Source organism: Pygoscelis adeliae, unplaced genomic scaffold, assembly GCF_000699105.1.
Source record: "Pygoscelis adeliae isolate BGI_AS28 unplaced genomic scaffold, ASM69910v1 Scaffold69, whole genome shotgun sequence".
In the NCBI taxonomy this organism is placed as follows: domain Eukaryota; kingdom Metazoa; phylum Chordata; class Aves; order Sphenisciformes; family Spheniscidae; genus Pygoscelis; species Pygoscelis adeliae.
In genome coordinates this window covers 5,643,417-5,658,799 of record NW_008825619.1, presented here as the reverse complement: position 1 = coordinate 5,658,799, position 15,383 = coordinate 5,643,417, and the positions used below count along the sequence as shown (strand labels likewise).

General features: G+C 38.9%; 1 protein-coding gene across 1 annotated transcript in view; it reads right to left on the bottom strand.

Annotated features, from left to right (window-relative positions):
• Window positions 1–1,058: 1,058 nt before the first annotated feature.
• The window catches only part of FRMPD4 (FERM and PDZ domain containing 4), a 113,641-nt gene continuing 99,316 nt past the window's right edge, over window positions 1,059–15,383 (bottom strand). Inside the window, exons 9-16 of the mRNA XM_009333397.1 lie at window positions 14,806–14,942; window positions 13,496–13,622; window positions 11,025–11,114; window positions 10,254–10,436; window positions 6,834–6,972; window positions 5,192–6,253; window positions 3,598–4,869; window positions 1,059–2,410 (exon numbers count right to left, since the gene is read on the bottom strand). Of these exons, the coding sequence (XP_009331672.1) occupies window positions 1,059–2,410; window positions 3,598–4,869; window positions 5,192–6,253; window positions 6,834–6,972; window positions 10,254–10,436; window positions 11,025–11,114; window positions 13,496–13,622; window positions 14,806–14,942 (4,362 nt within the window). The remainder of the gene's footprint in view (window positions 2,411–3,597; window positions 4,870–5,191; window positions 6,254–6,833; window positions 6,973–10,253; window positions 10,437–11,024; window positions 11,115–13,495; window positions 13,623–14,805; window positions 14,943–15,383) is intronic.

The following is a 15,383-nucleotide window of genomic DNA, read 5'->3' as shown; positions in this document are numbered from 1 at the left end:
TTTGTCATCATTCAAAGAAGAACTGTCTCTGGCTGGAAATATTTCAGAGATATTTATTGTATTCTGAAAACTTCGTTTTATTTCTAACTTATTTACAGTTAAACATTCAGAATCATAAAATATGAAGTATAAAATATTTAACAAAATAGATGCAGTTCATGTTGTTCAGATGCACCATAGATATATGATGAAACAGTAAACAGCATAGGAATTTCCTGATGGTCCTCTCTCTCATTTACCAGGGAAAGGAGGGTGGAGACCTGCCCTATACATTCTGGTCTGACCAGTATGGCATCAACCTTTTGTTTCAGAGAGAACGACGACACTCTGATTTCTGTGTCCTCCGTCTTCCACAGTTACCTTCACTATCTGAAATGCAACACTGTAACGTTCAATACATCAGATACCCTCTGAAGTTGGTATTTTCAATACTTTTTCTTTTTTTTTTTTTAATATAGAACTTCCTAGAAAAGAAGAATCAGGTAATTCAGGCCGTATGAACAAAAGAGTCATTTATTATATATATATACTCTAGTAAGTTATAATAGTCTCTTGGATTTTAAATGTCTTTTTGCTATTTTCAATGCTTAAAAATTATAATTTTAAAACATTAAATATTATGTTATATACATTATGATTTAATTTCTCATTTCTAAACATGGAGCATTCTCCAAGTGAAAACCTGGATGAAACGGAAAACAACTTCATTGACATAACAGGCTTTAAAAGTTCACTTCATACGACCATAGATTTGACTATATGAAAAATAGCCAAACATCAATTTGCTCCTACATGGGATTTTTTCTGTTCATTTTTCTGGTCTTGGGGAGGGGGTGTTTTTGGCTTTTGTTTTTGTATAAACGGAAGGACAGATCTGGTCATTACTTTTGTCAGTGTTCAGTATTTTAACTTTTTTTTTAATCTCATACCTATTTTATATAAAATAACAAAATATACAGAGAAAGCTGAGTTTGTTACATTAGTTCATACACATACAGTAAATAAAAGTTTTTTATGTATGGCTTTGCAAAGGTAGATTATGAAGTGACTTTTGTGGTTTATTTGTTTAAAAGCATTTTAAGAGAACGTGTTAGTGTGCTTACAATAGCGGCCATGGTAGTCGAATGTCGAGCCAAGAGTTTAATGCTAGGATCACTGGAGGTCTTGCCTGACACTGCTTCTGCAGCCTTCAGAAGACAAATGTAGTTTATTACAACCTCGTCTATTTTAGCTATAATTTCCTGCTGCTGTGTTTCAGAGTTCATGACTTTAACTAAACGCATGCAGGCTTCTGTTAAGCAACAGAGTACTTGAAAGCTGGAAGTCATAGCTAAAAGCATTTCCTCAGGGCTTTTATCAGCCATGGCCATTTTCCTGCAGGCACTTCCCAACTGTCTCGATTCCATAGATAACAGTTGTTTGTACTTAGAAAGTTTAAGGTCATATGTTTCTGGATGTAAATCTTCTCTCTTGCCCATACTTGCTCGGACCAGTGAGAGTAGCTCATTGGCATCCTTTTGTGCTGCAATAAATCCATCAGGCATTGCATACGTCTTCTCTTTCATCACATTTATTTGCGTGATTCGTGCATCGAAGGCCACGTCGTTGAGATTCACATCAGTTTGGCCACCTTGGATGTCAGCACTGCTCTTCTCATGCGTGTTGACTGCCTCATCTTGCAGGGGCTCGGCAGCTTTCGGGGACTCCAAGACTTTCTGCTCATTTTCACTGGAAAACGACTGACCGACTGGTCCTGCGAGCTCACACGGGAGCTGCGGTTCGAAGAGACATGAGAGCTGATGGCTGTCTCCATCATCTTCATCATCGTTGTCATCGTTTCCCCTGCTTAGGAAACAATAGCTAAAGGGGCCACGACACCTCCAGGCGCTGGTGTCCAGCTTCCGCAAGGGCAATGTTCGACACTGCTTGGAGTCCTTCTGACCGGTGCCTGTGCCCGAACACCTCTTACTGTCCTTCCTATCAGTGCTGACGTACACACAACTCTGGGAATAACTTTTTGACAGCTTTTTGCCCAGGGGGAGTTCCACCCTTCTCTCTGTCTTGGATTCGTCCCTTCGGGTGATGTCCAGGCATTTCAAGCTGGCTGCGGCTGCCTTCTTTTCAAACAGCATCTCAATGCCTGCAGATCCTCCAGTGATGCTGCTGCTGCGTCTCAGCACTTTCCTGTTGTGCGGCATCCTGAGGCTTCCTCCTATCATGTCATATGGCCGTAAACTAACTGTTGCCCCACAAGCCTGATTTACTTTGGGAATGTCACAAGAGTCTTGATTTTGACTTGGCACCTTTGATTCTGATAGCATGGATGATAGCATGATGGAGTCAGCTAGAGGCTGTCTAGGAAAAGCTGTAGGCATGCCTCCTTGTCTTCCCTTTTCAGGCTCTGTGAAAGCTACACTAGGGGTAGTAGAAGAGCAGACAGAATAATTAAGCATCACCCTGATAATATTCAGAGACTGAACTTTTAAATATCTTTAACAGTCAGGACAAATGGATTCTTGGTATTTCCCAGCAGTCTCCATTCCTCAAAATATTTCACAAAAGATTCATTGCTAGTTCCTCATGTCTTTTGTATTTCAATCTATCAACTTATGAAGAGTTAATTGTTCATTCCAGCACAGCAGACTCGTTTAAAAAAAGAAACAGAAAATCATCTCTAAAACTTCCTAAATCTCCCCCAATATATGGATTGGATATTTTCTATTAAATAAGGAGATGAATATTTTCAGATTAAAATACCTCCTTTAACTATACCTGAGAGGGTATGGAAAGCTGTATTCATGGTAATTCTGGTTTGGTTATGTGGTTTTTTGGCAGAGAAATAACAGTTCTCATTCTTGCTCCTAGTCTGTTCCACTTTCGGATTTTTATGAGTTCACACACTATTGTGGGTTGCCACCCAGGAAGAGGGAAACATTTAAAACCCAACTGAAAGCATTTCCAATGCTACCTCTGAAAAACCACATTTTTTTGTAACAGTAAGTTCATAAAATCTCTTGAAATTGGAACTTAAAAATGCGGTAATGGTTCTATGTGTAAATTATTCTTTAAGGAAACACCTACTATCAGATGGTGAAGTAAATACATGCTTAATAAGATAGTGACATTTTCTCATCCTTACATTTAGAGCTTTTTATTCATACTGGCATGGCATGTTTTTGACAATCTGCTAAAATAGCATATAAGATACATAATAAATGAATCACAGTTTTTGCTCTCCTACATTAATATACCTTGTGAAGTCATCTCATAATCTAACAAGTATCCTGGAACTCAAGTGACTATGGATTTTGGAGAGGCTTCCAAAGAGTGGAAGAGAGGCCTCTCCATTAATGTCCCCCCAAATATTTTTAACTGTAATGAGAGGTTTTAAAAAAAATTAATCTTTGTAAGCAGCCAATAAAAACATCTCAACATGCACAAGTAAATTGAACAGATACACCAAAAGTCTAATCCCACTGTCTGCCACAGCTTGACAATGTAGTTTCAGGTAAAGATAATGCAAACATCACACCTAGTCCTCAACCTTAACATGTAGCTTTAAAAACAAACATAAGAAACACTTTATTACTGCTGTACCTGTAGTTTCTTTTATCTTGGGGATCCGATGACATCCTTCTCTCAAAGTGCCAAACAGTGGTTCAGCATTAATTGCTGAATGCACGACAGGCACCGTCATTCTGTGACAGACGGCTTCAGGCTGCTGGTGCAGGTCCTTGTATGTCGTTCCATGGTTTGGAAGAATGGCAGCTCTTTCATCTGCTGGAATATAGGCAATGCCCTTCACTGATGGGTCAGAGATAATGTGCTTAACATCAGAGGTACAAAGAGGAGATTCAACGGGGGTAGCACACGTGCTACTGCCTGTGCTGCATCCTGCATCCACTGAAGAGCACTGAGAGCTTTGCAGTGAGAAGTGGCCTTCACTTTGCAGAGATGACATGCGCTTAGCCAAGTGATATTCACAAAGTCTAGCCACGCTCTGCTCAGCTTCTGGAAGCTTTGAAGGATGGTCATCTGCAGATAAATCGGTATCTTCTGCGTCGTTTAGGTCTTTGGCTGAAGACACGGGAGTCATATCTGACAGGAAGTTTTCACCTTGGCTGAGCCCCGAGGTATCATCCTGATCCACCTCAGGATCCACTTCATCCTTACAGTCAGTTTCTGTTTTACCAAGGACAGGAACTCTTGGAAAAGTCTTCCCGTTCACTGTTTCTGGGCTTGGTTTATCTGCTGCCCCATCATCGGCAGCGTACCATCTTTGGCGGAAGGCAGTTCTCTCCACATTAAAAGTGCTTAGGCGTTGACTGTCTCTTGCTGAAAGAGTTCCAAATTTAGCTTTTAGATCTTCATCAGTCTCTGTTTTTTTAGATCCCTGTTGCTTTTTCACAGTAGCATTGCCATCAGAGGGTGCTTTTCCTTTGCTGTCTGTCATCTTATTTTTCCTTTTACTAGTGCAAGAATATACCAAGGATCCCATGTGCAATTTGCTAAAATAATCAGTGACAGATTTTGTTTCCATGGTCTCTGGCTCCATTTCCATGTTATCTGAATGAAGAATCTGCTTTGAAGGCACAACTTTTGACTGTAGCTCTGCAGCCTGACGACCAGCCAAAGGCTGGGAGGGCTTCATGCCTGGCCCTCCAGCCTGATTCTTAGCGATTGGAAACTCAGTCTGCTCTTCCACAAGGGGTTGGTAGCCTTCACTTGTGGTCAAAAACATACGTGCAGTGTTTTCCGATTGTTTCTGTGCCGCGGCTAGTTCAGAGCTTTCAGTCATTTCAGAGGAATTTGTTTCATTGCCAGAATCTGAAGATGACTCAGGGCTATATGCTCGCAGGATAGCTACACCTGCAAGCCACAAAAAATAAGAGTCAATTAAATGACAGCAGCTGAAGCACCTGGATAAGTGACAAGCAAAGGGGGTGTGTTAGAGAACAAAAATATGCTTGGTAAGAATACTCTGACTTTATTGCACAGTTCCCAGGACAGGTAGTTTAGTAACATAACGGTAGTTCCATTAAATAATATAGAATATGATGTATGCAAAATGACGGCAAAAAAAAAAAGGAAAACCAAAAAACCCCAACCCTCATGAAATGGAGTATCTCCAAAACTAAACGGATGAGATGGAATGATTTTCAATGAATAAATGTAACTATGGTGAAAGAACCTGAATTGTCATTCGTCTGCTGTTCTTCTGAAGCAGCCAAAGCTTCTAGTGCTTGAAGTGTAGAGACTACAGCATCATCTAGCCCCTTCTCACACTTCCCCTCTGTATTAGTAGGGACAGCATCGATAAGCGACACTGGAATGTCATCATTGCCTAGATTACTGGCTTGCTCCTTGTTGTCTCTAGGCTGCGTTGCTTGATTCTGAGAGTCTTCCTCATCTGAACTGTCCCTGAAGCCAGGTGGAGGAGCAGCAATGGCCATGTTTAAGGTATGCAATAGGAAATCATCTTCATTATCATCACCTTCCGGAGGTGGAAGTGAAGTCAAATCAATAATGTCATCACTAGAACCAGAAAGGCTGAGAAGAGCAGGCCTATTGATTTCTCCTACCATAATGTCTTCTTCACAGCTTACTTCGTCTTCATCTTCGGCATCATCTGTGTTTTCTGCATAACAAATATCATGCAGCAAAGGCTCCTCTATCCCTTCTGCAGCTCCAAATATTTTACTGTCGTTTATAGTTGCGTAAACAGAATTTGTAGCAAATTGAATGCTTTCAGCGTCTGGTGACAGCTCCAGGCCTTTAATCTCATTGGCATTACTAATATAAATGGCTCTTTGTTTTTCTAGTACTTCTGGACTTTCATCCAAAAGCCTTTCATAGCCAAGAGTCTGGGGATTGATACCATCCAAGTTGTGTTCTCCAAATATAAAGGAAACTTTTGCTCCCCTGGGGGAATCCTGTGCTTTCTTGCTAGATTCCAAACCTGAGAGTGACAGCAGTGAAGGCTGATTAAAATTTCTGCTTTCTTCTGCTTCAGTGGGGTCACTTTGCTTGGCCAGAGGCTGATCAAATCCACCTGAATTATAAGTATTTTCTATGTACAGATGTCTGTGTTCTTTTTGACATAACAGACTTTCAGAAACATCCACAGTCTTCTGTTTTGGATCAGCAAAGGACATTTGAGTCTCTTGATCTCCTTCAGCCAGGAAAGTGGCAGGTTTTGGTATACAATTCCACTCAGAGGCAAGGAGATTATGCTTCCCCCTATTTTCAGTTCCTACAACATGGTGAAATAAAATGAACATTGTGAAATCAAAGAGCAAAGTCATGTGATTTTTAAACAGTAACTTGTCAATGCTGAGCAATAAACACTCTGAATAGGACAGCTAGGCCATCAAACACTTCAGAAAAGCACTTTCAAACTCACTTCTGCTCTAAGTTAAATACCCGTTGATTCAATGACCTAAAGTTTAACTGGTGCTTTTGTACTTTAGTACAAAACTAAACCTCAGCTAGGTACAAATGCTATTCCAGGAACAGTAACACAAAACCAAATCCCCAGCTGCTTTCTCCAACACCATATGTATTCTTACAGAAGATATATCCATATAAAAGCATGTATCTGTTTCACTAGAATACGACAGACATTCATCACCTGCTTTATTTTACCATTAAGATGCTATCATAGGCTGAATATTAGAACACTATAAAGCTGAACTGGTATACTGTGGTGCTAGGTCTGAGCCAGCAGTCAGATCTCCTTTGGGATAGCTTTGCATTTATCTGGAGGTGCACTGGCTTAAGCTGGCTTCTGCTTTATACATTGGACCATCATTAACATACTGTGTAATGAATACCTGTTTCTCGGCTCCCTGTATTTTTCTTGTTGGCCATGTTAAATATTGAGCGCCTCGAGTCAACCAGCAGTCTATAGTATCCAGCTGTTAGGCAAGCAAGATTCATTGCATCTGATGACTCCATCAGTAGAGTAATAGGCTAAGAAGAATACAACCAAGTCTTGGTTAAGGCTGTTCCTCCTCAATCTGTTTGCCTACTGGCAATACTACTACATGGAAGCAAAAGGAATTACGTCACGAACACTACATTGAAAAATACACACGAGAACTTATTTTTCTCACTACCAATATAAAACGGTATCAAACATTCAGAAAAGATTGGAGTTGCAGTAAGGTAGAAGTCCAACTGGACATTTTAAGAGCTGATTTTGCTCTCTTTCTGAATGAAGCTAACCATTTTAAGACTCTTGCTGAATCTTTTTCTTGCATAGATATATTATTCTCGCCAAAGCACCCTTTACTGTTACTCTGAAACTGCCAAGGGCTAAGAACCTGGTACATTAGGTGCTGGAGTCCTGCAGTAGTATGGGAATCTGCAGCTTCCCAGAAAAATGAGATGCCCTAAGCACATGTAAAGAAGCAAAACACAGGAAGCAAACAGAGTCAGGGAAAGTTCAGGTTCAGAAAATACAGTAGTGAGGTTAAAGCTATCCTTACACAGCAGTGACAGTGAATATTACAATGACAGCTTAAAAGATTTCAGTGTTTGTGTCCTGGCATTACTGAAAAGACAAGTGATGAAAAAATAAGCAGATAAACAGAGGCAAAGAGAATAGAGAAAGATCCTCAGAAGGGAGATCAGCAAAGAAAACAAACTCAAAGCATTTAGAAAAAAAAGTTAGACCAAACAGAAGAATGAGAGACCTCAGAGCTTTGAAAAACTATGGCTGCCAGGCTAGCGAGCATCGAACCTGAGGCATCCATGTGAAACATACTTTCTTTAATTCCCTTTTCTTTTGCCACAATATATAAATTTCTTTTCCTAAAACTTTTGTGCATGTCTCTAGCTTTTAACACCAAAAGCTGCTCTTCTCAAGTTTATTTCAAGGTGGCTAGCCTCTACAGCTCCTAGAGAGGAAATAAAAATGAAGCCCTTACCATGATACACAGATAGGAATTACACCGTAGACAACCCATCTTATCACTCACAGTTTGTAGTGACTCGTAGCTATGTGGACATTTGTGACAATTTATCATAATTTAGCATGCAGAGCCCACTGTCACAAGACAGATGCAGGGACCTGCATCATTTGTTCCAGGAGGAAAATTACATGCAACAAGGACGGCTCTCCAACTTACTCAACCCCTTAAAAGACAACTGATTCTGACGGAGGCTGTGGCCAAAACATAACTGATGATCATAGCTTACTACCAAACCCACAATAGGTCTGATAATTTTTTAAATGCCTGTGCTGCAGCATCTTAGGCCAAAATACCCCGGGTGCCCTGAATGTTGTATGAACATTTTTCAGCAACATGGAAATATTTATGCATTTTTTTCTTTAAAGTATTTTGTGCTACAGTTTGAGGTTCTATTCAATGCATGCTTCTTTCAAAGCATTCAACTATAGCTATAAAAGTTAACTATAAATTATTAAACCTACAATGGGCTAATTAGTCTCTGTTCTTTCGAGTGACTACCAAAAACTAACATTTGAAATGCTGTGTTGATCTCAAATTTTCTGCAGTGATGGACAGAAATGGATGATCTCCACAGAAATCTCAGATTGCTGAGAACAGTGCTGTGAACTACTGTTAATCTGCTGAACGGTCCTGTGACACCTAAACTTTTATTGCCTGCTTCTGTCAAGTGATACATGTTTGAAAACATATTAAAAAGAACCAAAAATAAAATAAAAATTCAAACTGTTTACTCATTTATTCATTAGGAAAATATTGGCATATATGACACGTATTGGCATACTCAGAATCTGGATATATGAACCTGCTACCTTAGGGTAAGCCAAGGGATGAAAACATCAGTTGAGAATAGCTACCTGTGTGTGCCCGCATCTCTTACGCAGACACAGTGACAACCCCTACTAGTGCCCCATAGAGAGGCAATTTTTTGTCAAATTTCACCCAGAGCCTCCTAGATTCGTAATTTCCATGTTAGGCCAGTCTCTCTGGGTTTAAGATTGCATCTGTCAAAATGCAAGGAGATGGGGATATACATGGTTTGCAATAAGGCAGTGACAATATTATAATATAAAACAATAGAATATCATGGTAATATATAACACTATGGCACACAGTGCTGCATTTTACATACGAGCAGATGGGAAGGATTTAATTTCTATATTACTTTCTCCATCTGTAAAAAGGGGATAACAGCTTTCTTACAAGAGGCTACGAGTTTAGCACAGTAACGTAGGTAAAGTAGCCTGAGATCCTCAGGTGTTATCATCGCTAAGTAAGGTGAAAGAGACACTGTGTTCACCAACCTGTACATTTCTCTTAAGTTGCTGTCAAAGAGCATCTAGATTAATTAACTTAAATACAGGAAAACAGTTCCAGGTCAATAAACCTAAAGCATTCAAATCAAAAGCTTAGAAAAATATTCCCTGTGTATGTTTTTTGTGTATAGCTAGGTAAGCAAAAAGAACCGTTAGGCTCCATTTATTTTCATAGAATATTTAAGTTTCAGGTATAATGAGAACTCTTCCTTCAAGCTCTGATTATCCTGATTAATGCTCTGGACAGTCTATGAAGCCTTTCACTTCAAAACCAAATAGAAAACACACCAAGAAGAACCAGGACAATGTAATATACAAAACTCCACTCGTTGCCACTACATGCCACAGACACAGTGTTAAGCGGGATTCAAGAGAAATTAAATGACTACAGGTAGATGAAGAGCATCTATGAATATATTATGTAGGGTAAAACACTTAACTGGAATAATAAGGGTTAAGAAAAAAACCTTGCCTTATTACAGTTTATTTCATTGGTAACTGCTATGCGGTTACTTGCAGTGAACTTTGCAGATAAAACACTGGATTACAGGGGACACTGGTCTGATGCAGCTGGCGATTCTCTAATGGTAGTAATATTGTCTGTTACACTAGAAGGAGCTTCTAAGGGCTCAAGGAGCTTCAAAAGAAGGCCAATTTCATCATCGCCTCTTCTCACCACGGAAATCAAGGAAGACAACAACAAAGTGAGTTGCATGGGGTCAGCCAAGAGAAAAATCAGGGTAGAATACAAGTGCTGCAAAGCACCAGTCTGGTACACCGTAGGCCCCTCAAACGCCCAAGCCGTACTCTACATGCACTCTGACCACAAAAAAGCTAAAAACGCACCCTCAGGATGTTATTGGCATGAAAATGTTCAGAACAGTATAGCTTGATCAAATACTCAAATAAAGACAAAAACGTTATTTAAAGATATTATATCAATATAAATCAACAACAAACTTACTTTTACATCTAAGACATGCAGCTCAACTCTAACACTGCTTTCGTCTTCTGTAAACATCTCAATCCTGTTCACGTGGCTGAAGTCTGCCAGAAGAGCCACCAAGTTTGTTTTGGTGTTTATCACATGACTGATGCCGTACCGTGGCCCTACTAACAGTGTCACTTCTGAACGCTTTTCTCCCTGCTTTAGCAGAAAAAGAAGAAAAGCAAAAGTAAAAACCATGATAGGTACTGCATAGTGACAGAAATCGCCACTGCCTTCTTTCATTTTCATGGAGCTACATTTGCATGGCATTTCTACATTGAAGATTATTATGTTTTTCTAAGAGACGATACAGAAGAGCATACTTGATTCATCATTGAAAACAAAAAGTAAAGGAGTCTGCTCCTGGGCGTTGACTGTACTGTAGTTTTTAAACGGACAGTAAGTTGGACAGACAGATGGATGGATGGAATCTGCTTCTGTTAAAAGAAAATCTTTGTCATCAGCAATTTTCCAGACTAGTAATATTAGTATTCTATAGTTAATTGGATGGTACTATTTGCCAAAAGGGTGCTAACCTATCTCTAAATCCTCAATTGGAATTATAACAGGAATGTTATTTTCAAGATTAAAAGAAAAAAAAGTGATTTGGTTCAATTTAACAATTATTTTTTAAGTGTATGAATAGAACCTAAACTTCTAAAGAAAATTATACGGTCCAGCTTTTGCAAAAAGATATCTGGATAAAAAATTAAGAGAAGAGAGAGACTATTTCAAGAGAAATATTACCACTAATGTTGCCTTGAAAACACGCCCTCCATATAATCGTAGATCACTGAGGAACTTTAGATAATGCACCTTGGCTTGCAGAGCAGATAGCTGAGGAAGGAGAAACAGGCATAAGAGGTAGTGGTGGAAATTATCACATTACCAAATTCAGAAAGAAAATGTATTTGTGTAGTCTAAGGAGAATGGACTGCAATAACAGCTCTTCAGAGCCTGAAACTAAATCATTAGATGCTTGAGATTCAGATGAGGAGAAACAGTTTCATTCTTAAAATTAAGATCTTGCTTGTTTAGTTAAAATGCACCGAGGACTTGGGTATGGGCAGCTCAGAGCACTGCAAGTACATTGTAACCGCCCCAATGAAGGGAAAATGTTAAACTACTCAATTAAACATCTGTTTATTCAGGGATTTCAAGGCTAGACAGCAGCTTTTCATTCATAATCACCATCAGTTCTTAAACATTTATGTACCTACACAGAGAAAGAGAACAAAGAATTTGCTTTTGTCAGCTCTGTGTATTACATTTTGCTAGGTACTTGTGGCATATGGCATATTATTCCACCTCATTACTGCATTTCCCATTTTTTAAAAATAAAACTCTTCCACTATATTTAGTAGGGAATAGATCTGAAAGCCAAATACGGTACACCAATACATATGATCATATTATGCAATACATGTCATAATTTATCTCCTTTTTCTCCTCTGAGCTTAAACTACCTACTTAAAAAGAAACAACTTGAAAATATTTTATGAGACTGAATGGAAACAAGAAACAGTTCATTTCACCCAAACAGTCTGGATCCAAACCTTATACCTCCCTGGTGTAAATCCTTGTATCTGGACTTTTAAAAGATAAGATAAAACAAGCTCAACTCATTCTCTATTCTCATTTCAGCCATTAGATTTCTAATTCAAAACCTTATTTCATCTTGAACAGCATTTTAAGAGCCCCTATCCCAAGGTTTTTCTATACACCAAGGAGGAAATTAATCTGGAGTAGAGCAACTAGTGGGAATGAACACCTTCCCTTCACCAGGTGTTCAGCTGGGGGAGAAATACACAGGGGTTGTAAAAAATGGGAGAATCCTGAGAATGACAGGCTTCCCTTCATGCAGAGGGACAGAAGATCCCAGAAAGAAATCAGTTCCTGCGTTAGTACCTACAAGTGGGACAGAAGGTGACGGTGAGGTCAGACGCTTTGTTTCTGAGACCTACCTGCTAAAAAAGCAGGTGGCCACACAACATATTTCCAAAGCTCAAATTGAAAAGAATGAAGCAAAAACCATGCAGTCGGCCTGCTGCAGGAAGGGACTGTTGCAACCTCTCTTCTAACCAAGAACTGACACTGTATGCCACTGTCATCACCTGCAAGGCCTGCAGCAGCGATGGCTTCCAAAATAAACCTGAATTTACACTACCAGGATAAACAACAAGCAATTGGCATTATTTAGCTCCTGCTTCAGCAGTACAGGAGACGTGCAGTGCTTCAGTCAAAAAGGTGGCCTCTCTTCCTGAGCATTGCAGGTCAAACACATAGAGCTACGTTCACAGTCGTGATGTGATCTGAAACCTCCAAACAGGATTTCTGCTGATCACAATGAACCTTAGCTCAGGCACCAGGTGTTTTGGGGTTTTTCTGTTCAGAAACAAAATGTCATGAAGCAGGAGTCAACTCATTTTGTGTCTCAACTAGTCACTCTTAGGTTCTTTTTATAGCCCATGGAGAGAAATAGGCATTTCTAGGACGCAAGTCATCTGACCTATTTTTGGTTCCTAACGTGGGTGGGATGAATCGCTCTCTAGAAGTGCCTATTTCTCTCCATTGACTACAAAGAGGCACTAGATGACTTGCATAGAGAAATCTCATTATGGTGTCTAAAACCAGCCTCAGCTGTATGCATGTAACAAAGGCATTTCTCAGAGACCTTGTCTTCTACATGTTTCTTCCAGCTGAAGTTAAACCTTAGTGCTAAGAAGAGCATTTTACAATAGCAAGGAGGGTCAGTTACTGTAAGGAGCATCTTTTATACAGTTAGATCTTGGCCAGCAAAAAGTCTCTATCTATAGCATAATGGAAAACAATCCTGAAAAACAGCATTTATGTCAGGCCCGTGGGTTAATGTGGTTCAGATCTGAGCATCAGAGAGAGAACAATAACTTCCGTAACAAGTCTGCCATTAATAGGAAGCACTAAATGAATTAAAAATATGTATCTTTATCATACATGAAGCATTAATAACCAGTTTTCTGGCATTCTCAAGATAAGAAGATAGTTTAGTTGGGGTATAATTAATTATTTTTAATTGTTCTTGGCTATGTTGTACTGAGCACCGAAAGTTAAATTGTCTATATTCTCTGAAAATATAATGGCTAGGTGTTTCTCCGAAGGATTACGTTTAAATGTTTCCCATGCACGCCACCCTTTCTGTTCTTTAAAACATATTTTCCATTAAGATGCAAATGTAATACCTTTTTACCCGGAGGAACTAGGTTTTGATTTGCTTTGACAAGGTGTGAAAGTGCTTTCTTTATGTTCTTTTCTTTCATGCTTTGCAGCACAGCAGATGGAAGAAAAGTCTCTAATCCCCATTCTTTTCTGCAATAAAAGGCATACATTTAATTTCACATTCCTGTGATGATTGTTTATCTAAAGACTGGTGACTATGATGCCAAGTGAGTGAACGCCTGAAAACAGGAGGAGAGTTGACCAAGTCCAGAGTTTTGCAGTAACACATTATTTTCTATGTTCAAACTATATATTACTTATGAAAAAGATGCTTTAAAATGATATATAATCTTTCTTCTATCCCTTCTATATCTTCCATAATGCCTTTCAGAAAAGAGGTTTAAAGTTTTTATGTTTAAAATCTATGCTGTATTGTTAAACACCACTTAATTACATAGGCAAGTACCATTATAGAATTAAAATCACAGAAGATTTAACAACATAATGTCAGATTTAATTTCATTTACTAGGGTTTTTTTGGAATATGCAAAGCAGTCAACCGTTGTCTTTGTCCCTTGTATTCTGGCATTTCTTCCCCTCAAAAACAACCAATCCTCCTCCTTTTACCAAATATTCTTTTCTGCTTGAAGCACCCCTTTTGATAGAAGACTGACTCTTCACTTGTAAGTAATTATTTCTGCTGACTGATTAATATAATACGATGTAACATGATCCTCTGTAAGGTGGATAAACTCTACAAGATTGAGTGTGCAACAGTTATTATTTGCATTCTGCAAGCAAACTAAGCAAAACCAACAAAAGTTTTGGGTTTTGGGTTTGTTTTTTTTTAAAAATCCAAGCAGATGTACACACAGTTGCATTATGGAAATTTTCTTTTTCTTTATAGTTACAAATACATGTTGTCTAACATAAAACAGGTGCCTACTGGATAGTTCTGTATCTAAGAAATCTTCCTAGTGGAATCTAAGACCCTACAATCTTCAGTACCAAGAACTCATGCGAATCTTATTATAATAATCTCTACTAAAACCCTAGGATTCAGACCATATAAACTTAGATCTGGCCATTAAAACACTGAAAACAAGTGACTTAATCTTATTTACAGTTACAGGGTATTTCACATGCCTAAACAGATGACCAAAAGGTGTAGTCTGTACTTACAGTTCTTAACACACCTGAATCAATTTCAGCGACAAAGAATGAACCTAAAATTGGTGTATACATATAGATATATTAAAGAAACAACCTTAAAGAATCTACGAGTTACTCCCAAGGTTTCACTGTTAAAGAACACACTGTATTCTCAACTTACTCTATATATTTGAGGGAGATTTTCTGAGTTTGCTTGGTCGTTACAGTTGCAATATACATTTGTAATGCAGCCAACCGCAGGGCAATGTCATATTTCAGTTCTGGCCCAAATCTTTCCTGAACCACGTCGTTACAGCTCTGCCAAAGAACCAGTAGAGGGAGCATCAAGTTCAAAAATCTTGCACTAAAAATAAATTATAGTCCTTTTTTTTTTAAAAATTAACATTGCATGAACAGTAACCCTGAACTCAGAAGCTGGACCATGATGAAGGTAGGGCTGTTGCTCTCAGAGGTGTCAGATGCTCACCAGGGTATGGGCACTTCTGAAGAACACAAGGACTTCTGCCAAAGAGCAAAAGGCATGAACATTTTGATCTAAGCTCTCTTCATCCTTCCTGGGGAGAACAGTAATCCTCTTTCACAAAGAGTGTTGGGAGGGTATCAGTGTATCTGGACTCACGATAGCAGGATTCTAACTGGTGAGATACCCAGAAGGACCAGATTGCTTGTACACCAGTTTTCTCATCCATTTTACCGGAAGTTCCTTTTCAGACATAATTGCTGTCTAATATCACAGTA